The sequence below is a fragment of the Prionailurus viverrinus genome, chromosome B2 (assembly GCF_022837055.1).
Source record: "Prionailurus viverrinus isolate Anna chromosome B2, UM_Priviv_1.0, whole genome shotgun sequence".
NCBI lineage: Eukaryota > Metazoa > Chordata > Mammalia > Carnivora > Felidae > Prionailurus > Prionailurus viverrinus.
Window position 1 is genome coordinate 32,186,386 of NC_062565.1, and position 23,850 is coordinate 32,210,235.

Here is a 23,850-nt window from a genome sequence, read left to right on the forward strand (position 1 = left end):
CTGCAATGACAAGGGAGTAGAATTTACGTAGTGTTTTGGTTTATTATCTTAGTGTTGTCACAGTGACAGGAAAACCCACAGTAGGAAAAAGAACTCCTACTAGAACCTACTTCTTGCCATCCCCTCTCCCCAGGGCTCAGAGCCTCTAGGCTTTTCTTCTCTCCCTCCTTGTAGGCCTTTCCTTGGCCCTTGGCATGCTAGCATGTGGCCAGGAATCAGAAACCGATTCCATTTTCTACCACTAGCTGTGTGCCGCATTCATGGAAAGTAGGGAGCTACACACAGGTATCCAACTTGGTTACCAAGATTACCAGTTCCCCCAAAGCTGAATCCCTCAGCCGTCTGGTAAACCAGTGGCACTTCACTGCCCCAGGGTGGTTGGCCACCTTTCTGGGTTTCTTCCCAGTGCAACATGACTGCCACCATTCAGGATGGCTACCCACATCTGCTATGGCCACCATGAGTTCTGTTGTGCCGGCAGGGCTTCCTCCTCAGAACAGTGCCCGGGCAATCTTCCTCCCTGTGGCCTTGATCCTGGGAAAGGAACCCCCTCCTCCCTCACTTGGGGGAGTTCCTGAGGCAGAGGGGCTGCTGGTGAGACCCAGTGTAGCAAGAGAGGGCCTTCGCCGCTGCCGTAGGAGGAAATCGTGCGAAGCTCCATCCATAGCGTAGAAGACGTTAGCCGAGGGTGGGATGGTCAGCTCTGTGTGTTCAGAGAGGGAGTGTCGAGAACAAACATGGTCATTCCCCCCACAACCACCTGGTTGTGGACGCCTTCCCACTGCTGGGCATCCCTCTCTGCCCAAATCTGACTTCCTTCATGGCCTCTCACCTCGCTCCCCTGGTAGCAGCTGCACTAGCTCATACTCCGAAGCCACTGCAGAATCACGATTGTTTTTTTTAAGGACACGACTAATGACACTCGGAGCCTTGTCCTGGCTTGTCACCTGGCAGGACAGAGACCAAAAGGACAATAAATTGGCCATCACCTCTGCTTTCTAGCCTTTCAGTTCTAACCACTGATCCCAACCAAAAATGGTTACCGGTGTCAAACACTTTAGAATGAACAGGGAAACCCTATACGGTGGTTCCCTGTACCGCACAAGCCTATACTCCATGGTGTCCAGTGAAATAGGGCTGCTTCCCTATGAAAAAACTGCTGTTGGTTCTGAAAATCTAATATGGCCACCAAAATTCAAGGTGCAGCAGCTAATGCAAAGTAGCCTTTAAAATAAAACAGCTGCCATAACTTGGGGAGCCTGGGTGACTCAGTCAGTTAAGCATCCGACTCCTGGTTTCAGCTCAGGCTTGAGATCAAGCCCCAAGCTGGGCTCCGCGCTGACAGCATGGAGCCTGCTCGGGATGCCCTCTCTCTCTCCCTCTCTCTCCCTCCCTCCCTCTGTCCCTTCCCCACTTATGTGCGCACACTCTCTCTGTCCCTCTCAAGGTAAATAAATAAACTTAAAAAAATAAGAAAACAGCTGCCATAACCAAAGGTCAGAATTAAAACTAGAATCATCCTCTTCTTGGCTATTCAAACGTAAGACAACACCTGTAGCCCCACAAAGCATCATCCTTCACCCCTACCCCCAGCCCACAGCTTCCTCACCAAAATGCTCTTGTAGACGCTACCATCTTCCCCCAGCTCCATCTGGACTCGGATGATTCGGCAATCAGAGGCCCCTGGCCCAGGCCCCCCTCCCCCACATCCAGTCCCCCTGGAGGCCCCCTCTGCACCCCCACTGAGTGGGGAGCCACAGGAGGCGGAGCGGCGGTGACCTCGAGAAGGCTTGGGAGAGGACGCTGGGGGAGAGAGGTGACTGGGGTCAGCCGGACTGTGCAAAGATGGAGTGCTTTCCAGGGCAGAGTCCAGAGATGAGACAGACGGCCACTTCATGTGCTGGGGACAAACAACATGGGGGACTGGCATGAAGGCAGAGAAGTCAAGCAAGAAACATTCACAAGGGCAGGTTCAGTGTTGAGTCAGAGGTCAGAGATCAGGAACAGGGCTCACCTGGGCCAGCCGCGTCAGCAGAGGGGCAGGGGCTCCAGGTACGTCACCTCCCCCGACGCTGGGCCGGTCCCAGGAGACAAGAGGGGTGGGACCTCCAACAGAGCCCAGAACCCTGGAGTGGCAAGAGACGGGGAGGGTCAGAAGAAGAAGGGCTCTTCTCCCAAGTAGCTTCCCCAAGATGCTACCCCCCCTACCCGCGGACTCCCTCACTCTGTCCACTGTGAGATGACCAGTGTTGGCCGAAGCACCCGTGGGGCAGGAGGGTCACTGGTACCAGGTGGCTCCACCTCACAGGACACTCGATGGCTGTGAAGAGGGGGAAATGGGCAGAAGTCAGGACGTGACACACCGATCCCCACGCTCAACCCCAGCCCTGGAGTCCCAACCTTGCCCAGCCAGTCACCTCTGGGCCTCTGTCAGTGGCCGGAGCCCCTGTAGCCACCGCTGAATATCAGGGTCAGGTCGGAGGTCATAGCCACGACATTCGTTCTGGAGCCGCTGCAGTTCCGAAAGGACAGCAAACTCCTAGGAAGGAGCCCACAGTCTGCAGGAGCCAAAACTCAGGGACCCCCGACTTTCCCCATCTCCCTCCCCTTCCTGGGACATGACTAGAGATGTCTAGCATCCGGCCCATGCACTCCCCTCACCTTCCTCCGCTTGTCAAAATTGATGTATCCATTCTGCAAAAATAATGGGGATGGGGTGAAGCCCAACCCTGCCACAGAGAGACTACCCCTTTCCAAGCACACACACATCCACATTCAACTCACACACACTTCATTCACTAGGCCTCTGACTCCTCCGTCCTTTCCCTGGCTCCCCCTCACTTCCGTCATGCCCTAAGCCCCCTACTTTACCCTTGAAATTGAATGGTCACAGGTAGAAAGGGTGTCCATTTCATAGATGAGAAAATCAGGGCTCAGAGAGAATGAGGAACTTGCCCAAGATCTCAATGTTTGTTTATTTAACAAATGCTACATATGCTTACATTTAGGGCATGTTCTAAGCACTTGCCAAACATTAATTCACTTAATCCTCATAATAACAGACTGACATAGACACTGTCACTGGTTTCCTGTTTACCGATCACTAGGCACAAAGAAGTCAAGCAACTTGCCCAAGTAACAGAACCAGAATTCTGGCAATCTGGCTCGAGCCCTGGAGTTCAAGCGCTAACACCCCACGGCACCTTTCTGGAAGGTCTGTCTGGCCCTGAGGCCCATTTGTTCCCTCATCACAATGCACACATTAACACACACACCACCGACCTCCAGCTCATCCTTGGAGGCTGCATCCAGCATCACCAGGTCCTTCAAGAAGGTGCCAAGATACGGGACCACACCCTGAGGTCAGAGGTCAGGATTAGACCCCCCGCCCCTGATCTGAGAGCTCTCCATTGCTCTGCACTTTCCTATCCCATTGTCTTGAAGGACAAATTTAATTCCCCCACCCCGCTATGCCTCCCCTCTACATCCCTCAGTCTGCTGCCCCCCACACACTCCTTACTCCTTCACAACCACCCCCCAACTGGTCACTCACCCCACCCCGGGAGCCAGACCTCGGGGCCTTCTTGGAATTTGGCTCCAGAGAGGGCTGCAGCTTCGCCTCCTGGGCAGGGGTAGGGAGGGGACAGAACAAGGAGATATAGGTGTGGCACGTGTGGCATTGGGAGCAGGGGTGGCTGGGAACACCAGGGAATAGGGCCTCACCTGCAGGAGGAGCTCCCGGCTCTGGGAATAATTATCCTCCTCGGAGAAAATCTGGCAGAGGCTGGAGAAGACTCTGAGGCTGTCCCTGAGGGGTGGAAGGCAGCAACCTTGAGGATGGGCCAGGCTCACCCCCACGCCTCTTCCCAGCCCTCAGCTCCAGACCGGTGCCCCATCCTCCCCACCTGGCTGCTTCCCCCCAGGCTGCTCGAAGCCTGTGGATGGGGCTGGACTGCAGGGCCGACACAACAGCATAAACCGAAGAGAAGTTTCGGAGCAGACGACACTCCTGTGGGGGTCACAGAGGCAGGCCAGAGCTTTGGGACCTCTCTCTCAACACCAGGGTCCCCAACGAGGCCAAGCCTCTCTCTTACCTCTGCCACACGGATCCACTTCTCCAGGAGCCGAGCCCTCTGGGGAGGACGGAGTGGCCGAATGGTCACCTCTCCAGGCCCCTCTCCAGTTGAGGTAGCCCCCAGGACAGAGCTGACCACAGCCCCTGCCACCTTGTTGAACTGTGTGACAGTAGCTCTGACGGATGGGCAGAGGTGGGAATGTCCTGGCCGGTCTCTATGACCCCACAGGCTCCCCAGGCACTGAGAGGGGACCAGATTGAGAAACAGCTCCTGCAGGGCAGAAGTCAGAGGTTAAGGTTCATAGTCAGGCGAGGTCAGCCTTCCAATATCAAAGGTGTGAGGATCTCAGGTGGCCAAGGAACCAAAGGGGCACAGGGTGTGAAGGGTAACAATCAAGGGGAAAGGGAGAAAGGTCAAAACTGAGTGGACAGAGGAAGCTGGGAGCTGGATCAGGAAGGGTTGGAAGCAAGGAAAGGATCTGGAGTGAGGGAGAGGTTAGTAAGGGGGCAGGGGGGGGATGGGGTCAGAGGTCAGGGTCTCACCGCATCTAGCAGGGTCAGCTGTTCGGCCAAGTGGTCAGCGAGGAACACCAGGACATCCGTGGGGTCAGCAGGGGGGTCGCCGGGGAGGGCCAGGGACTTAGGAAGGTCTGGGGCCTGGGGGTCCACCCGGGACCGGAGGTTGCGGATGAGGTCAGCGCTGCCCCCCCCAACACCCTCCCCTGCTGCATACCCTGTCCGAAGCAAGAAGCTCTCAAGCCGGTCAAGCTGACCCTTGACCTCAGAGCCAAAATCCTCAGGGTGAGAGGCCAGCCAGGTTGACAGGACAGAGATGGCTACCCTGGGAGAAGGGGAAGCAGCCAGGGGTCAGGTATCAAGCTGCAGCTCAGCCAGAGGGAACTGTGAGGTTAACAGTCGGGGTCACTCACCCTATTGTCCTCTCTAGTTCATCAGTAGGATGAGATTCAAGAGCTTCCAGCCTGGAAGAAGAGATTCTATCTGCCCATTTTTTCCCAACCCCCAGTGGCTTTGACTACTTTGGTGGGATTTTCCGGCTTTAGAAAGCCAGATACCATCTTGGTCCCTTATGACCCTGACCTGTCAGCCACAAGCCCTAGCAGGGCAGGCGTGGAGGTGAAGGCCCGGTGGGTGGCCAGGAAAGCTGATGTGAAGGTCACGTCAGCCCCTGATGTCCGAGCATCCAGCAAGTGTCTGACCAGGGCCTCCAGAGTGCCAGCTCGGAGCCTTCGAGAGGAACGCGGGGGAGGCGTTGGGGCCTGTTGGAGACAGAAGGACAATTACTGACCCTTTTTTCACCTTTTCCCCTAGATCTCTGGGGAAAATCCCAGACCTAGGAGATGGTCCAGGCTCGTCATATGAGATTCAGAGAGGGCAAAAGACTTGATCTAAGTCACATGGCAGAGTCCAGGTCTCTAGACCTCCAACTTAGCACTCTGGCCAAAAAGTTGGCCAGAGGAAAGGGGGCTGGGTGGTGATGATGGGTCAGAGGTGAGAAGCCAAAGTCAGGATCTCACCAGGGGATCAAGAGGCCGATACTGGCGGCTTGTGACAGTAAAGATGGCACCATCCTCCTCCTCATCCCAGACAGACACAGGGGCCTGGAGGAGCAAGGAAGGGGAAGTCAGACAATCCCACACCACCCCCCACAGGCCCCAGCCCTCACCCCCAGGCCCTACTCCTCCCTCTGTACCCCTCACCTGTTGTGGCGGGGGACAGTACCAGCGAGTGCGAGGGGTGGGGGGGGCTGGTGACCCCAGGTCTCCCCCACTGGGGCCCAGACAGCCCCCCCCAAGCCGCCTCAGGGCCCGGTGGAGTCGAGGGGGTGGCAGTGGGGAGGTGGGTGGGATGCACGAACCCTGGGCCTGGAGACCGCTGTGGCCCTTTCCCCCCAGAGCTGAACCCCAACACAGCACAGAAGCAAGGTGCAAGGGGAAGCGAGAGAGACAGAAAGCCAGAGGCAGAGACCTTGAGAAGCTGGAACCTCAGTCACAGGCACAGCCGCAAGCTCCGCCCTCCCCCCCCTCCCCCGCAGGAACTGACCGAGCCCTAAGAGATAGTCCTTCCCCTTAGCCCCCTTCCCCCTGGTCCCTCAATGCTGGAGACCCCCTCGAGGTGGCGGCTCAAACCCCAGTACAGGAAGGAGAAGGGGAAGTTGGGATGATTGGGGGGGGGGGGGCGCAGACTCAGAGTCACGTGGCCCCAGCCCCTCCCCCAACCGATCCCGAAAAACCAGCCCTGCCAGTCACCCTGCCCTCACCCAGTCTCTGGACCCAGGAGTCCAGGGCCTTGGGGCCCCGAATCCAATTTCTGGCCCCTCCTGAGGCCCCGAATCCTGCTTCTGGCCACCACCATTAGTCCCGGAGGAAAGCTGGTTACCCCCCCACACACACTCAATCTGGGATCTTTCCTCCAAAGTCGGAGAACCTGGGCTTCCCGCCTCCACTCATTGCCCAGCAGGAGAGGGGGAGGGGTCACAAAATCGAAGGGTTCCCTCCCAATCCCAGAGTCAGAGGAGTCGGTTACTGTGGAAACAAACCCCTCCCCGCCAAACAAAAACAAGGAGGGAGACAGGGACCAAGACACAATGCCCAAAGAGGCAGGCACACTCCGGCATAAGCAGGTAGAGCCTGAGACCCTCAGGACAGAGAGCCAGACGCTCTGGCAGTAACAGGGAAGGTTCCTGCGGGCAGGTCCTGAGTCACACTGCCACAGAGAACCACAGAAATTCCGGGACTCCCCGCAGCGGGGAGACAGGCAGCCACCCAGCAAGAGGCGCGGAAATTACTGAGGCTGAGGGAAAGAGATGAAGGGACACACAGACACCAGAAAAAGGTGGAGAGTCTCCGAAATTTATACCTCCCCGACTTCCCACCACCCGCGTCTCACCTCGTCTTCTTCCTCCTCCTCCTCTTCCTCCTGCCCCCCGCCCACGCCCTGGCCACTTGGGCCCCCACCCTCTTCGGGGTCTCGGCTCCGGAAGCTGCTCAGCACGACTCCCCCGGGGGGACTCGTGTCCCAAAGCAGCCGCAGGGGCCGCGGGAGCATGGCCGAGTGAAGGAATCAGCGGGGTCGGGCCATGGGGGCGCCTGGGGAGAAACGGAGGGGGGGGGCAGGTGGAGAGTCAGGTTGGCGCGGGGGATCGGGGAGGAGAAGGACGCGGGTGGGTGCCTAGGTAACCGTATGGAGGTCCTGGGGGGGAGGCAACATAGGAGTGGAATATGGGGTGCCCTGGTGCATTTGGGGGATGAGGGGGTCACGAGTACGGGAACGGGCAGGGTCACAGGGTGTTCTGGCTCTGACCTGCTCGGGAATGGTGGGAGCAGCGCGGGTCCCGGGCCGCTGTTCCCGTCGGTCTCCAGTCCCCAAACGAGTCCCTGGACCGAGTCCCCTCCTCGGCTTTTCCGCACCCCCGTTACCCCCCCCGCCAGGCTCCCGGGCCCTCCCGCCCTTTCCGCTCCCCCCCACGTCCGCCCGCTCCGACAGCAGGAGCCAAAAAGGGAAGGAAGTGAGGACAGGAGCCAGGGTTGCGGACTAGGGGAGCCCTGGATGCCCAGCGGCCAGAACCCAGGAGCCCGGGTCCCCAGCTCCGCTGTGCTCGGGACCCCCTACTCGGGGATCCTGGAGCCCTCTTCGCCCCACACTTAATTGGAATGGATGCCGGTCTCCAGCTCCCGAGGGAGGACAGGGGCCGAATTTGACATTCCCCTCCCCACTACACAACGCCGAGGCTAAAACAACCGTGGGAAGTGCTTTAGGTGGAGAGGGATCGGTTACTCCACCCCGCGGGGTTACACTCCCAACCCACACCCACGCGTGTAGCGGACCGGAATCCACTCCGCGTTTTCCGAAGAGCGCTGGGTTCCGGCCCTCTCGCAAGGGGGCGGAGCAGGAAGTCGACACATCCGGTTCCAGATTCGACACTCCCGGGTTTCCGGCGCTCGGCGCTGGTATTTGGGCTCCCTTCTGCCCACCCCCAGTGCACTTTGCTAGAGGGCGTCCTCCCCGCCTTGGGTGGCGCCCGACCCCGAACTGTTCCGGAGGATCGGGTGTCGCCAAAACGTTTGAGAGGTCGGGGAGATTGGCAGGAACCAGAAGTGACTGTAAGAGTCTGTGCTTGCAGAGGGGACCCGTGGGGTGGAAGGAGACACCGTGTTGGGAGCACCAGAGCATAACTTTATTCCAGCGGCCTGGCCGACTGTCCTGCCCCTCGGACGTCCCTAGGCCAAGCCGCCGCTTCCTTCGTCCAGTAGTTACCTGACCCAACACTTGCTGTTCAATACTTAGAATGTAAAAAAGACTAATTTCTTCTGATGAGCGCCCTCCAGTGGGCGCCCGGCCCTGTGCCGCAGCGGGGACACAGCAGTGGACAGACCGGCACGTCCTTGCCTTTGAGGAGCCGACGGTCCGGAAAGGGAGACAGGCATTTAACAACGACTCGTACAATCACTTAAATACAACTGATGAACCGCACAGGAGGAACACGCAGCGGTCTGAGGGAATAACGAGGCTGTCCTGGAGCCCAGAGAGGGCGAGGGCAGAACAGACAAAGGGAACAGACCAGGGAAGGTGGGAGCCGTTGGAGAAAAGGAATAGCCATCGGTGTGGTGAACATTGAGGGGAGGGCTGGAGGGCAGAGGTGGGGTTGAAGAGGCAAGCAGTGGCTCCAACGTGGGAGATGCACAGGCCAGGACAAGAACGGATTTAGCTTCTAGAGCACTGGTTCCCCAAATGTGACGCCTGTCCCAGTGGTCCTGGAGACTGTTTCAGTGGGTTTATGAAATTAAGGCTATTCATAACAATACTAAAATGTTACTTGCCTTTTTCATTCTCATTCTCTAAAAACAATGTACTGTGGAGTTTCCCAGCAGCTGAGTATTGACCTCATCGTCCTCACAGCTAATGGAATGCGTGCTTATGTGTTCTTGTGTTAAATTTTTCTCAGTTTTAAGTTCTAGTATCATTAATATCTAGTTTATAACCCACATAAGCAAAGATTCTTTAGAGTTCCTGACCGTTTTTAAGTGGTCCGGAGATGAAAAACAACAACAACAAAAATCGAGAACCACTGCCTTAGAGCTCTAAGAAGGGAAATGCTGTAGATTTGTGTCCTTTAAAAAAAGCATTCCAGCCGCTCCTTGGAGAGAGAGAGGTTGGAGGGAGCATGAGCAGATGATGGTGTACTATTTGGTGGAGCTAGTACAGTAGCTCAAGCCAGAGATGACGGTGGCTTCCCCAGGATGGTGGTGAGTGTTCTCACTGGGCTTTCTGGAAGAGAAATAAAAAGGAGGTGAGGAATGCCGGGTTTTAGGAAGTGACGTGAAATGCTCATGATCAGTCCAGAGATAAATGCACCATCATGGGCACAGAGGGTGGCAGAAGAATGGGGCTCACAGTTTCAGGGGGTTTTCTGCCTGGCAGATACTGCCAAGGGCTTTTGCTTAATCCTCCCAACAGCCTTCAGAGGCTCTGCTGTCTATACAGTAGCCACCATCCACATGTGTCTCTTGAACATTTGAAATGTGCCTAGTCTGAAAGAGTATTATTAAAATTAATTTTAGGGGCGCCTGGGTGGCTCAGTCAGTTAAGCATCTGACTTCGGCTCAGGTCATGACCTCGTGGTTCGGGAGTTCGAGCCCCACGTTGGGATCTGGGCTGGCAGCTCAGAGCCTGGAGCCTGCTTTGGCTTCTGTGTCTCCCTTCTCTCTCTCTACCCAACCCCCAACTTGTACGTGTGCACATGCTCTCTCTCTCTCTCAAAATTAATCGCTTAAAAAAATTAATTTTACCGGGTTTTTTTTTTGATGTTTTTTGTTTTTTGGGGTTTTTTTGCTTTTCTTTAAGTAGGCTTCATGCCCAGTGTGCAGCCCAATGCAGGACTTGAACTCAAAACCTTGAGATCAAGACCTGAGCTGAGATCAAGAGTCAGCCGCTTAACTGACCGAACCATCCAGGTGCACCTCTTCTTACCTTTTTGATGTGGCTGCTAGATTATTTAAATGTACATATGTGGCTTGTATCATATTTCTGTTGGACAGTGCTGCCTAAGTAATTTTTTTTTTTTTTTTACCCTCACACGCAAGGAAACTGAGGTGTTGGTTAAGTGGAATATTCAAAGTGGCAGGAGTCAACCCAGGTGTGTGTGAATTCCAAGTTCAGGTTCTGCCCACCATGCCAGTGGAAGCCAGAGCCTTCCTCTACCAGTGAGGAGTTGCAGGGAGGGTCTCAAATGAAAAGGGAAAGAAAAGAAGAGGAGAGCTATTACCTTCTCCTTTGAATCCTTCGAAGTACACATGTAGGCAGCTGTGGAGAGAGATTGAGAAGGGATGGGATGGGGGAGATGAGATTGAGAGGGATAGGTGTCAGGCTTCTGGGAGTAGGCAGGGACTGTCATGGTCACAGTGGGGGTCAGGGTCTAGGTGGGACTCACACTCACCAGCCCAGCCCAGTGCTTTGATGAGCCCGAGGAGGAGAAAGGCAGACAGGAAGAGGCCTACACCATCCTCCAGGGTGGGCCCAGACAGACCTGGCAGGTGGAAGGGAGAAAAGTGAGCCCCTTAGTATCTTCCCGGGGCGCCCGCCCCCTCCCCGCCCCGGTCACTCCATCCTCCTCCTGGCTCTTACCTGCCACCTCCAGGGTGACCTCTGCGCTGCGCCCCAAGGCCGGCAGGGTGGGGTGGTGGACACGACAGGCATAGCGTGCCCCATGATGCTCGGCAGTTATGGGGACCGGCTGCAGGTGCGCGGAGAGGCTGACGGTGCCATCTGAGTGGTGGAGCAGGGCAGAGAGCCACTTCTGCCCCTCAGCCTTCTGAAAGCTGCCCTCTGGGCCACCCCGGAGCTCCCACTCCACTTCCAGACCCTCAGAGGGATAGAAGTGGGACACGAGGCATTGCAACTGGGGGGGTGCCTCCCCCCGAGTAGCCCATACAAGAGGTGCCGGTGTCAGGGATACTTTGGGTGGCTCTGGGGAGAAAACATGAAAGGAGCATGGGGGGAATCAATCCACATTGTCCTCCCATGGAGACCCTCAGTTTGCCCCATGGCTTCCCCCAAACTGGGTTTGAGTTTTTCTCTCCTAGGATGGGGAACCCGCTGTCTCCCCACTGGTGCTTCAGAGGGATTCCCACGCTAAAACCCTCAATCCCAGGGACGCCTCTTCCTCAGATTTGGGAACCTTTATCCCAGTCACTCAGATTCCCAGGGACTTCCACCATTGCCCCTCTGAAGCCCAGGGACCCCAATCTACCTCCCATCACTCACCCAGCACCCTCTTCTCCCCTATCCCTCTTCCATCATGATGTCCCCATAATACCAGTGCCCATCCTTTACCCGTGGGGACCCCTGGACCCCAACTCACTCTGTACAGCAAGCTCCAGAGCGACCTGCCCTTGCAGGTATGGCAGGTGTACAGTGGCCAGATAGGTGCCCTCCTGGAAGGGCTGCACTGCAGGCAGCCAGAGGGTCCCATTTCCAGTCCACGGACCCCACGGCTCATCATCATCCCAAGCAGCAAATGCCACTGCCCCCTCTTGGGCAGGTGGCATTTGCTCACTCAGCCCAGGCGTTGCAGCCAGGAGTAGGTGCCCTTTGCCCAGGTGCTGGCGTCGCCACTCCAGCCCAAAGGGAGGGGGACCTGGGGCCAGAGATGTTGCGGCCTCAGAGGTGGGGGGCATGTAGGCAAACTTCAAGTCCAGCAGAGCATCTTGTCCCAGTCGGATCCGAGGGGTGGGGGTGTGGGTGAGGACAGTCAGCACAGCTGGGGAAGATGGGGAGAGGAGGGAGGGGAAAGGGCATGAGGGAGAGAAAAAGAAAGGGAAAAATAGACAAATAGAGTTATAGGGAAGATACAACTAGAATTCACCCAGCCCTCAGAGAACACCTCCTTTTCTGATTCCATCTTCTAGTCCTCCCTGCAAATCCCCTTTGTTCTGGGACTGGGTGGGACCCAAAGTAGCTGAGAGTGAGCAGATACAGTTAGAGATGAATAGGGGCAGGGAGTGGGGACAGTCCTTGAAGGCTGGGCTGAGCACACAGCCCACTCAGTGGGCTCTGAGAGCACTTCTGACACAGCCTGAACCAGCCCAGTCCCCATGCACCACCCTTCAAGAGCCTTTAGGCTTTAAAGAGCTTTTGAGGCCTTAAAGCCTTAAAGCTCACTCTTGTCACTGGTGAAGACTGTGAAGACTCAGGGATGTCAATCCTATGGTGCCGTACAGAGTACTTTTTGACTGCTATTTATATGGTCCTGTAGACCAGTTGTTTCACTTTTCCGTGGCTCAGCTGAATCTCCTAAGTGGGAATAATGATGATGATCACAGTGCCTATCTTACGGGGTTGTAGTGAAGGTTAAATCATATAATGCCTCTTGCTACCCGGAATTATTCATTTCCTGATTCTGGATAACAAAGGCACCTATATATGAAAGGCACTTAGAACGGTACCCAGAATACAGTAAGTCTACCAAAGTGTTTGCTGTGGTTACACTTGACCATCAGCCAGACCAACCGAACGTGCCCCAACTCGACAGCATCTCTCCCCATCAATATTCCCTCCTCCTGTTCCAATGCCCATTCTCTCTGCCTTGATGAATGATCACCATCAGCCCCGCACCCGCCCCCCCCCTCCCCATGCTAAAGGGCTTGGAGTCACTAAGACTCCATCCTCTCTAATGCTTTCACTCAACTAATATTTATTGAGTACCTGTGATGTTCAAGGCAGAGGACTGAGCAGTGACAGGCAGTCCCTGCCTTCAGATTTCTTACAGTCTAGTAAGGGAGACGATGAGTAAATTGCCAAACATAACATACTGTGTACTATCCCAACCAGGCCCTAATTCTGTCTTCCAAATAGACCTCACCTGTTTCCAACTCAAGTTCTCACCAACATACATTTGGACAATTACAGCCTCCTCTCGGGCCTTCCTATCCTTGGTCTCTCTCTTCTTCAATTCATCATCCACACTGGAGCCACACAGTGTCGCTACAATTCTGATCCAGTCACTTGCCTGTTTAAAAAACCCAGCTGCCTAGGAAGCCAGCAACTAAAGGCACAGGCTGAAGCTAAATGGCCCAGGCTCCATTCCTGGCCTAGTTTCTTACAAGCTGTTCTTGGACAAGTTACCAAAGTGCTCTGTCTCAGATTTCTTCATCTGTGACATGGAGATGATATCAGTACCTAGTTTCTATGGCTGTTGAGAGGAATAAATGGGATCATGTCTATAAAATGCTTAGAATAAGACCTGGCCATAGAAAATGCTCAGTGAATGTCAGGTGTTACTATTTTCATTACTGTTGTCGTCATCATCACCACAGACTTGCTGGGTATCTCGAAGAAATCATTTAATCCATATTTTTCTCATTAGTCCAGTGATCTGATCCTTGCCTACTTTTGTAAGAATTAAGTTTTAAAAAGCCTGGCTTTTGGGACAATGGCGCACACACTTCTGATGGTTCACTATCACTTATAAAGCCCAGATCTCAGGGTACTTGATAATCCACCTGCCAACCTATCTGTCCAGACTTCTCTTGCACCCTAAGGACAGGCTCTAGAGAATCCCTTTCTTGTGACTAGTAGAAATTCTAATCAGGCCGCCTGGGTGGCTCAGTTGATTAAGCGTCTGACTTCGGCTCAGGTCGTGATCTCACAACTCGTGAGTTCGAGCCCCGCGTCGGGCTCTGTGCTGACAGCTCAGAGCCTGAGCCCGTTTCAGATTCTGTGTCTCCCTCTTTCTCTGTCCCTCCCCCACCTCTCAAAAATAAACATTTAAAAAAAAAATTTTTTTTTAAATTTTTTTTCAACGTTTATTTATTTTTGGGACAGAGAGAGACAGAGCATGAACGGGGGAGGGGCAGAGAGAGAGGGAGACACAGAATCGGAAACAGGCTCCAGGCTCTGAGCCATCAGCCCAGAGCCCGACGCGGGGCTCGAACTCACGGACCGCGAGATCGTGACCTGGCTGAAGTCGGACGCTTAACCGACTGCGCCACCCCGGCGCCCCTAAAAAATTTTTTTTAAAAAGAAAGAAACTCTAATCATTGGGCCATTCTTTGCTACGGTCATAGGTTCCTTCGGTTTATAATGTCCTTCCCCATTTTCTCCCAAACATCTAAATACTTCATGTCCCATAAGGTCAGGTCCACTGCTACCTCCTCCCAGGATGTTTGGGTCCTTCCCATAAAAGTCCTCTTTCTTCTCTTGTGATTATGCAATTTTTAATCCTAGTTTCTGAGCACTACAAGGTTAAACTTCTCTCAATGTTATGGGAGTTTTTGTTGAATAAATTAAAAATAAAGTAGGTAATTCACTTAGTTTATTAAAATCCAAAAACAGACTCTTGAATTGTCAAAAACCCATACGATTTTAATAAACAAAATCTGAAGGTTTTACAGGTTAACCCTGAAGCTAACAGTGCTCTTTAATATGGGTTGATGGAGGGGCACCTGGGTGGCTCAGTTGGTTGAGTGTCCGACTCTTGGTTTGGGCTCAGGTCATGATCTCACAGTTTGGGGGTTCAAGCCCCACACCGGGCTCTGCGCTGGCAGTGCGGAGCCTGTTGAGGATTCCTTCTCTCCCTCTCTGCCCCTCCCCCGCTCTCTCTCACTAAATAAATAAATAAACTTTAAAATGGGTTGATGGAGCAATTTTAGACCTGCATCCTACAAACTGGACTCTGAAAAATACAAATGGAAATTTGTACCTGTTTTTATGGCTTGTATTACATAGGTTTTTGCTTTGCTGTTAATAAAGTGAATGGTAACAACTATTATAAAGTATTACAGAAAAAAATTTAAATCCAAACCTAATCAAGTGACACGATGAAGAAATACTTGGCCAAATACAGAATGTAGGAAATTCTACAGAACAAGTGACAAACCAGTACCATTTGGGGGGCTGGGGGGAGCAATTATAGAATAAAAGAGACAAGAGACAAAACTGTTGTGGACTGAATGCCTGTGATACGCGCCCCACCCCACCCCCCAAGTTCATTGTTGAAGCCTTCCTGGCCAGTGTGACTAAACTGTTGACTCTTGAACAACACAAGTTTGAACTGTGAGGGTCCACTTATATGCAGGGTTTTGGGTTTTTTTTTTTTACAGTACAATACTATAAATGTATTTTCTTTATGATTTTTTTTTCTAATGTTTATTCATTTTTAAGAGAGAGAGAGACAGAGCACAAGCAGAGGAGGGCCAGAGAGAGTGGGAGACACAGAATCCGAAGCAGGCTCCAGGCTCCCAAGTCATCAGCACAGAGCCCAGCGTGGGGCTGGAACCCACAAACCGCGAGATCATGACCTGAGTCAAAGTTGGACGCTTAACCGACTGAGCCACCCAGGCGCCCCTATGATTAATTTTCTTAATAATATTTTTTCTTTAGCTTACTGTAAACATACAGTATGTGATACATATAACAAAACATGTGTTAATCATTGTTTACATTATCAGTAAGATTTTCAGTCAACAGTAAGCTATGAATGGTTAACTTTTGGGAAAGTCAAGTACACAGAGATTTTCGACTGCTGGGGGCGGGGTCAGCGCCTATAGCCACCCCCCACCCCCAATACACACAGTTGTTCAGAGTAAGCTGTATTTGGAGATAGGGGCTGTGAAGAGGTGATAATGGTTAAATGGGATCATTAACATAGGGCCCTAACCTGATATGCTGATGTCCTTTTAAGAAAAGGAAGCAACAGCAGAGCTCACTTTCTCTCCTCCATGAGGACACAACCAGAAGTGGCCATCTGCAACCACAAGGAGAGAGCTCTCATCAGACACCAACCCTGCGAACACCTTAATCTTAGACTTGATCTCAGACTTCTAGCCTCCAGAACTGTGGGAAAATAAATATTAAGACATCTATTCTGTGATATTTTGTTAAAGCAACCCAAGTAGATGCAACAACCAAATATGATATATAGAACTGTTTTTGACCCTGATTCAAGCAAACCAGCTGTAAAATAACATCACTGAGACAACTGGGAAAATTTTAATATGGGCTAGGAATTAACTGATATTAAGGAATTATTGTGTGGTTTGTTTATGACAATGTTTCTTTTTTTAAGTTTATTTATTTATTTTGAGAGACAGAGTGCGAGCAGCAGAGGAACAGAGGGAGATGGAGAGACAGAATCCCAAGCAGGCTCTGAGCTGTCGGCACAGAAACCTATGTGGGGCTCGGTCTCACAAACAGTGAGATCATGACCTGAGCCTAGATCAAGAGTCAGAAGCTTAACCAACTGAGCCACCCAGGTACCCCAATGGTTTTCTGAATTTTTTAACGTTAATTTATTTTTGAGACAGAGAGAGACAGAGCATGAATGGGGGAGGGTCAGAGAGAGAGGGAGACACAGAATCTGAAACAGGCTCCAGGCTCTGAGCTGTCAGCACAGAGCCCGACGCGGGGCTCGAACTCACGGACCGTGAGATCATGACCTGAGCCGAAGTCGGACGCTTAACCGACCAAGCCACCCAGGCGCCCCACAATTGTTTTTTAAAAAATGAGAATTAAATACCATACACACAAACTGCGTTAGGACAGTGTATTTGTCAACAAACATTTTGAAGTATTTGATAAGAAATACTGTCTAAATGTGTATTAGCAAAATTACCAATGATCTGTGACACTAGAAAGATTCATTTTAAATTTTACATTAAAACAACAACTTTCATTTTCTTAAATCCCTAATCAAGCAGAAATGCTTGAAAAGGAAGACTGAGCACAGCAACTAGTTTTTACCCCCAGGGGTCTGTGAGAAGCAGAGAATTGTCCCACCTGGGCTCTCTCATGGCTCCCTATCTGTACTACTCTAATGGCCCAAATTGCTTTCTACTCTACATTACAATTACCCATGACAAACCTGCTGAGAACCTTCTAGAGAGCAGAATCTACATCTGATCACCTTTTTTTTTTGTTTTGTTTTCCAGAGAGAGAGAGGAGAGAGAGAGAGAGAGAGCACACACAAGTAGAAGGGGCAGAGGGAGACAGACAGGGTCCTGCAGAGCCTGACCCAGGGCTCAAACTCAGGAACCCTGAGATCATGACCTGAGTGGAAATCAAGAGTCAGCAGCTTAACTGAGGGAGCCACCCAGGTGCCCCCTGATCGTGTTCTTGACTCTTAAAAATGTCCAGGGCTACCCCAAGATTCTGACTTAATTCTCCTGGAGTGGTAGGATTCAGTGTATTTTATTATTTTTTTAAGTTTATTTATTTATTTTGAGAGAGTGAGTGAGCTCTGGTACATGAATGAGGGAGGGGCAGAGAGAGAGAGAGAGAGAAAATCCCCTCCTCGGGCCGGAACTCACCAACCATGAGATCATGACCTGAGCCTAAAGCAAGAGGCTAACACAACCGACTGAGCCACCTAGGCGTCCCTATATTCAGTACATTTTAGAAACTTCCAACAGGACTCTTACTTGCAGCCTGGACTGAGAACCACTGGGCCCTAATTTATCCTTGGTGCTAATAAATATTGAACCAGTGAATACATTAACAAAGTGATATGATAGTCACATGATAGTCACAACAGAAAGGTGGATAGGAAACAGCATCCACATTTTACAGTTGGAAAAACAGACTCAGAGAAAAAGTATGTTGTCACCCCTACCTCAGTGAAGCCAGAAGCCCTGGGAAATACTCCTTGCCACTGGAGAGAGCTACTATCCCCACAAGGAGCAGTTTGCCTCTGCCCCTGCCTAGGGTGGGTCCTGGGAGCTAAGAACAGAAGTGTAGGCAGAGGTGATTAGGGAGTTGCTGAGTCCCTTTCCCTGGTCCTGTAGGTGATTCACTCTCAGGGAGGAGGGTAGCAGGAAAACGGTCCTGGGGAAGGGAAGGGAGGGTACAGCCCTCAGCTGGGGTTTATCTGCTGGTCGGGCTGTGTCATTTACAAACAATGGCACAAGGGAAGCCTGGCTGGCTCAGTCCAAAGAGCATGTGGCTTTTGATCTCAGGGTCTTGAGTTTGAGCCCCAGGCTGAGCGTAGAGATTACTTAACATACATATATAAAATTTAAATCAACTTTAAACTTTTAAAAAAAGTCGCACAAGATTGAGGGAAGCCAATGACTACTCATATCCTACCCACCTTCTGCTGCGAGAAAGGTGAGCTCCTAGATACCCAGTTGATTGTTTTTATCTGCCCACTTCCTTCTCATGCCTCCTCTCAGCAAAGTGCCAGACCCCTGGGCGTCAAAACCGCGTTGCACCATGCACAGAAATGGGTCTTTGCAGTGGAAACCATGAGGTCTCCTGCCCTGTCTCTTCCTCCAAGTCCACCATTTGGTGACCACAGAATCAGCGCATCCTCACGAACTATAGGAAAGGGGCAGTCAGAAAATGTCAACGCTCTAGAGCGCAAGAGCCTTTGTTTTGCTAAGTGCACAAGTTCCGGATGTGGGCACGGATGGGGTTTGAACCCTGGTTTTTGAAACAGAGTGAAACGCAAGATAAAGATCCAGGAGGAGAGGAGAAAAAAATTTTCTTGCTTCTGAGCCCCTCCCAAACCCCATTCCCTTACAAGTTACTCAACGTCCAGTGTAGGGAAAGTCAGCCACTCTTCCCAAAGCTCTGCCCCTGGGAACTCCACGAAGCCCCACCCCCAAACCGCAGGTTGTGGGTGGTTGTTTTCAACTGGGCAGGAGCTAGAGTAAGCTGTTAGCGGTAGATTGTTTAATCTTAGCCGAACCGCCTTGCTTTACAAGTAAGGAAACTAAGCCCCAATTAGTTCCAATTAAGTTCCACAGAGCGAATCACAGGCAGATCTAGACCCTTAGAATCTACCCGTTCACCTCTACTTCCCCGTCCCAGCTACCTGTTACCATGGTGATGAGATTAGGTTCCGGCTGAGGCTCGGACTCTGGTCTCAGGAAGCTGGAGAGACTTAAGATCGGGCTGGACACGCTGACCATGAGCCAAGTCCCATCCAGGGCCCGAGGGCAGCTCTGCTCCGGGGTCAAGCCACTGGCCCAATTCGCTGAGGCAGGGAGCGGGAGGTAGCGGCTCATCTCGCAGTGTGGCGCAGGGGCGTCCGAGGGGTACCGCCTGAAGGCAGCCTGCAGGGCTCCCGCGGGGTCTGTGAGCGCGGACAAGGGAATTGCTGCTGTAGTCACCACCAGGAACGCGACGGGGAGGGCAGCGTCCAGGGAATTCCAAATGCACAAACTACCCAGTAGTGAGAGATTTACAGGTAATCCAGGTTCATTTTAAAGGGGAAACTGAGGCCTGAGGTCACAGTGCGACCTAAAGAGGAGGGGGTTTCGGTGGAAGTGGGAGTTGAGGGCGAGTCCGGGATGACTCACCGCGCACTTTGAGGTAGAGCTCGGGTTCGAGGTCCGGCCGGGGAGGTAGTCTCCCTGGGCCCTGGCGCAGCAGCAGTGCGGCGGGTTTCTTGGTCAGGCGGCCCCCGCCCGCGTCCTCCACCATCCAGCACTCTATCACCGCGGGTCCCGCCGAGACGGCGGTCACCAAGCCTGGAGGAGAGGGGCGCGAGTGAGGGAGCGGTCCAGAGGTCAGGCGACCCTCGTCCCGCACCCCCAGCGTCTGGCGCGTGGTGGGTCACCTCCCTCCGCCTCTTCCCTGTTCTTGAGCAGAGTCTCGGGGTTCGCTCACCCAAAGCCATGGAGAGGAGCAGAGACAGGGGCTTCATGGCGCAGCGATCTGCTCAGCTCTGAAACCTCCACTTCTCCCTTTCACTTTCATTTTCCTTGAAAGGCCGGCTGGAGAGTCGCCGGAAATCCCCTCTGGTTGGGTGAGGCCACGTGGGAGGCAGGTGCTTTCCGCACAGGCCAGGCACAGATCCCGGAACACTATCTCCAGTTCTGATCTGGGGACCTCAGCCCCGCCCCGCCCCGCCCCTCCCTCTTGGACCACACAGCACCACCCACTTCCAGAAACCCTCCCCAACCCTAGGCTCCCCCTCGGTGCCCTCCTTCCAGAAACTACTTCCTAGAGAACCGTTACTCCGCTTTCCCCAACCTGCTTTGGATCCCCAGCAAACACATAGGGGCTGTTGGCAAGCCAAGTGAAATGACCAATAAATATTTTAATCACCATTTTAAAAAAAATAAGATTTAAAATAAAAACCTTGTATTCTTACGATTTATATTCCCTCCTTGTCTTCACTCCCTCCTCAATGAGAATCCAGTTGGAGGTCCCCCAAGGAGAGATAGGAGGGATTAGGGTGGAAATAAAGGGCACGTCCTTAGCGGGGTGGGGTAGGTTCTAGGACAAGGGTGGGGCTCAAAACCTGGTCCCCACAACAACACAAACACAGACTTCAGGTACAGACTACAACCACCTGACCCTTGACCCTGTGACTCCAGGATGCTCCATAGCCCCTTTCCCTCCCCCCACCACCATATGCGCCCTAGTCTGGAGCTGAGGGAAAGGAAGGACTTAGTTCCAGGGATACTTTGTGGGAGAGGGGCTGAGGGATGGAATGGGGTGGCCGATGGTGCAACATTGTTCCCCCTCCAAAATATATACAAGTCCGGTAGAGATAAGGAAGACAGTAAGCGTGGTGGGAGATCACCTGAGGGCCACAGCGCCCCTGGCTGGTGCTCCCGGTTTCCTCTTCCCCGAAAGCTGCCTCCAGGAGCCCCCCCTTCAGTTTGTTCCTCCTCCTCCACCAAAGCCCATCTCCACCTTGTGGACACTGGGTGGGGACCAGACCCTTCGGCTGGACTGGGGTGTGGCCCCACTCGCCTCGTCGCCGCTGCCCCCACCCACTCCAGGAGACTCTCTCTTGGGCGGCAGGGCTGGCCCAGCGGGCCCTCCGGGTCCGGGTCCGCCCCCGCCCAGGCGGTGCCGGCGCTCACAGTGTCCCCGGTGGCGCATGAAGCTGTCTCGCCACATGAACTTCTTGGCACAGACGCCACACTCGTAGGGTTTGAGACCTGTGTGTGTCTTCATGTGCTCGGTCAGGTGGTGCTTCATCTTAAACTTTTTGTTGCACACGGGGCAGTCAAAGGGCCGCAGGTTGAGGTGCATGTTCACATGCCGATCTCGCATGCTTTTGTGGGAGAAGGCCTTCCCACAGTGGCACAAAAAGATCTTATTCCCATCCCCACTGCCTGCCCCTCCAGGGGTCCCCCCAGCACCACCCGGCATGCCCAGGCTCCCTGCTGAGGTGCCCCCCAGGGTCACCGCCCCGTGTTCAGCTTGGTTCCCTGGTGGCTGGCCTGGGGCCTGTGAGGAGGAGGAGGAGGATGAAGACGATGGGAAGACCAGGATCTGGTTGCCCTGCATGTCCAAGGGAAGCAGGGGCCTCGGAGGGTGGGAGGGGGCATAGGAGGAAGGGGTTGGCCCCCCAGAATCATCAAGCCCCGCCCCAGGACCCCCACCCTCATAGGAGCCAAAGTCATTGGAGGACTCACAGAAATTGACCTGCTCCTCTCCCTTGTCCGGTGGCTCAGTCAGGGTCCGGACATCACTTATGCTAAGGGTAGCCTCTGGTCCTCCAGCCTCGGGAACCCTGGAGCCACCCCCAAGCTCTTCATCTTCATCATCCTCACAGGTCAACACCAGGTCTTCCTCCTCCTCATCCTCTTCCAGATCTGGGTCTTGGGGAACGAGGGGTGCCGGTGCTGGGCTGTTTCCACCCCGCTTCACATATACCCAGTGTTTCTGTGGCATGATGCTGGGGGGTGCATAGGTGGGCCGCCGGAGCCCACCCCCAGGGACCACAGCACCTCTCCCATCCCCATCATCGCAGAGCTCATCTGCCTCCAGCAGCAGCTTCCCAGAGGTAGCCCCGCCACTGCCAACCACAGGGGCTGGGAATACAGGGCCACCTCCTCGACGTTCCCCACTGCCCACTGCAGAAGCTGCAAATGCCTCTTGGGAAGAAGATGAGAAATCAGTGGACTCTCGGGGGCTGAAGTAGTTGCTGCTGCTGGGGGACTGATTCTCACTGGCTCGGCTGGAGGCATGGGAGCGCACAGAGCCCATGGTGGCAGGGGCCACAGTGGCCCCACTCCCCGATGGGACCCCAGCACCAGGGACAGTGGCAGAAGTGGCAGCAGCAGTGGTGATGGTGGTGGTGGTGGCTGAGGCCCGGCCTTCGCGGAGGAGTTCAGTGCACTTATCCACGATGTGCCACATTTGGAGCACCGACCCCACTGTGAGGAAGTTGACAATGTCAGCAGCAGCCATGCTGAGGCGACCAGTGTAAGCGGAAGCCAAGACAGTCTCGAAGGCGCCCGGGTCCATGACGCTGGGCAGAGAGATGGAGGTCATGCCCTTGAGTAAAACCTGGTCGTGGAAGTAAGGGGAGGAGGCAGCCAGGACAGCACGATGAGCCCTGAACTCCCGGCCCTGCACTCGGATGGACACATCGCAGAGCTGGCCCTGTAGCCGCTGCTGATTGAGGGACTCCAGAAGGGCACTGGTCACCTCAGGGAAGGACACGTGGACCACTGCAGCTGCAGGCAGGGGCAGTGGGGGTGGGGCCAGTGACAGAGGCAGGGGGAGTGCTGCCCCACTGGGAGAGAGAGGAGATGGCTCCATGGCGTGGAGGGAGGGGGTACCCCCCCAGCCACAGGAACAAGGGAAGGAGGAGGGCGGCCGGGGGGGTCTCTGGGAAGAAAAAGAGAGAAGAATGATAACATCTCATAATAACACAGCCCTTCCCTCTACAGTTTAAAAACATGTTCATACCCTTTATCCGAGTAATTCCCCACAACACTGTAAGGTAGGTATTCCTCTCAACCCCATTTGACAGATGAGGAAACTGAGGCTCGGAAAGATTACGAGATTATCCAAGGTCACAGAGCCAGTAAGTGGCAGTGCCAGGAAACACAGATGTCCTGACTCCTAATCCAGTGCTCTTTCCTTGGAGATTAGAGAAATAAGGTGTTCTTGGGGAGTGGGGTGCCTCCCCTCGGAATTTCCCATTTGCCTGAAAGCCTGAATTTCCAAAATTTACCTTACTGGTATTTTGCAACCTTTTCTTAGGAGGGGGGCAAGTCTGTTCCTGTATCGAAAACCATCCCTCCCTCCATGTCTTTTTAGGCTATGCCCTCCCCCCCCCCCCCCCCAGCTCTGTCGGGAGCAAGGGCCCCTTTGCCCCTCAGCTTACCTCTAGCCCCGCCCCTTCAAGGCACGCCCCTTGGCCCTTTCGGCCCCGCCTCTTCAAGGCCCACCCCCGTGGCCCTCTCGGCCCCGCCCCTTGCCTACCCCCGCCCACACAGGACCCCGCCCCCCTCTGCTCCGCCCCAAGCGCTACTTCGACCTCCTCTCCCACCCGGAAGGCGCCCCCCAACCCCGCGCGTCCCCGCTTACCGGGCCGCGCGCCCCCGGGCCCCCCCGCCCCTCACTCGGCGGCCAGAGCCGCAGCCTGGGCCCCTCCCGCCGCCATCTTGCGCCGACTCCCTCCGCCCTCCGCCTCCGCTCCGCCTCCCGCCCCTCCGGCTTTAAAGGCACAGACGGGTACCCCGCCCGTGCCTCTGGGCACTACTCGGCCGACTAGACCACTTCTCCTTTAAAGAACAGCCGTCTCATTCCACCTTAAAGGTACCAGGTCTCTTCCGCTGCTGAAAACGCAGGACTTGGTGGTTCGGCCGAAGCGCTCATTCCCCTTTAATTCCGTAAACCTGCCCTTCCCATTGGCGAAGGGTTTTGGCCGTCGCTGCTTAGGCTCCGCCCCTGAGCTGTGGCCATTAGCAGGTTTGCGGGATCTAATCGCCCTGCTCTCCCAGCTTCAGACAGTCCCCCTGAAACCCCGCCCCCTTCCTCCGGGTCTGGATTGGCCAAATAACCTT

At 54.1% G+C, this 23,850-nt stretch overlaps 3 protein-coding genes across 5 annotated transcripts; all 3 read right to left on the reverse strand.

The window, feature by feature from the left end:
* Positions 1 to 17: 17 nt before the first annotated feature.
* RGL2 (ral guanine nucleotide dissociation stimulator like 2) lies at positions 18 to 7,525 on the reverse strand. Of its 2 annotated transcripts, XM_047858368.1 has the most exons (18): positions 7,397 to 7,525; positions 6,983 to 7,182; positions 5,611 to 5,694; positions 5,174 to 5,352; positions 5,005 to 5,055; positions 4,619 to 4,916; positions 4,095 to 4,346; positions 3,906 to 4,009; positions 3,724 to 3,808; positions 3,554 to 3,622; positions 3,283 to 3,357; positions 2,662 to 2,694; positions 2,418 to 2,539; positions 2,225 to 2,320; positions 2,015 to 2,126; positions 1,610 to 1,900; positions 833 to 947; positions 18 to 703 (listed from the first exon to the last, which is right to left on the reverse strand). In XM_047858368.1, exons 2-18 carry the CDS (start codon positions 7,139 to 7,141, stop codon positions 492 to 494), a joined length of 2,337 nt encoding a protein of 778 aa, XP_047714324.1. In that variant the 5' UTR covers positions 7,142 to 7,182; positions 7,397 to 7,525; the 3' UTR covers positions 18 to 491. The 2 variants fall into 2 exon arrangements, with proteins under 2 accessions (XP_047714324.1, XP_047714325.1); XM_047858369.1 differs by lacking the exon at positions 833 to 947 and having other exon boundaries at positions 561 to 703.
* Positions 7,526 to 8,248: 723 nt separating this feature from the next.
* On the reverse strand, positions 8,249 to 19,897 carry TAPBP (TAP binding protein). Its single transcript, XM_047858376.1, has 8 exons — positions 19,700 to 19,897; positions 19,390 to 19,560; positions 18,903 to 19,163; positions 11,454 to 11,852; positions 10,718 to 11,059; positions 10,530 to 10,619; positions 10,359 to 10,396; positions 8,249 to 9,361 (listed from the first exon to the last, which is right to left on the reverse strand). Exons 1-8 carry the CDS (start codon positions 19,734 to 19,736, stop codon positions 9,350 to 9,352), a joined length of 1,350 nt encoding a protein of 449 aa, XP_047714332.1. The 5' UTR covers positions 19,737 to 19,897; the 3' UTR covers positions 8,249 to 9,349.
* Positions 19,898 to 20,112: 215 nt separating this feature from the next.
* ZBTB22 (zinc finger and BTB domain containing 22) lies at positions 20,113 to 23,780 on the reverse strand. 2 transcript variants are annotated; one of them, XM_047858375.1, is made up of 2 exons: positions 23,596 to 23,780; positions 20,113 to 22,666 (listed from the first exon to the last, which is right to left on the reverse strand). In XM_047858375.1, the coding sequence occupies exon 2, from the start codon at positions 22,595 to 22,597 to the stop codon at positions 20,696 to 20,698; it is 1,902 nt and encodes a 633-aa protein (XP_047714331.1). In that variant the 5' UTR covers positions 22,598 to 22,666; positions 23,596 to 23,780; the 3' UTR covers positions 20,113 to 20,695. The 2 variants fall into 2 exon arrangements, with proteins under 2 accessions (XP_047714331.1, XP_047714330.1); XM_047858374.1 differs by lacking the exon at positions 23,596 to 23,780 and adding an exon at positions 23,372 to 23,486.
* Positions 23,781 to 23,850: the final 70 nt, after the last annotated feature.

Bases quoted from the DNA above. Each gene is read 5' to 3' on its own strand.
- TAPBP (XM_047858376.1), bottom strand. From the start codon at position 19,736: ATGAAGCCCCTGTCTCTGCTCCTCTCCATGGCTTTGG. The intron at 10,620-10,717 runs GTAAGAGCCAGG...TCCACCTGCCAG, and splicing joins GGTCACCCTGGAGGTGGCAG to GTCTGTCTGGGCCCACCCTG. The intron at 10,397-10,529 runs GTGAGTGTGAGT...CTCTCTCCACAG, and splicing joins CAAAGCACTGGGCTGGGCTG to CTGCCTACATGTGTACTTCG.
- ZBTB22 (XM_047858375.1), bottom strand. From the start codon at position 22,597: ATGGAGCCATCTCCTCTCTCTCCCAGTGGGGCAGCACTCCCCCTGCCT.
- RGL2 (XM_047858368.1), bottom strand. From the start codon at position 7,141: ATGCTCCCGCGGCCCCTGCGGCTGCTTTGGGACACGAGTCCCCCCGGG. The intron at 5,056-5,173 runs GTCAGGGTCATA...CTCTTCTTCCAG, and splicing joins CTAGGGCTTGTGGCTGACAG to GCTGGAAGCTCTTGAATCTC. The intron at 1,901-2,014 runs GTGAGCCCTGTT...GTTTGTCCCCAG, and splicing joins TGCTGACGCGGCTGGCCCAG to CACATGAAGTGGCCGTCTGT.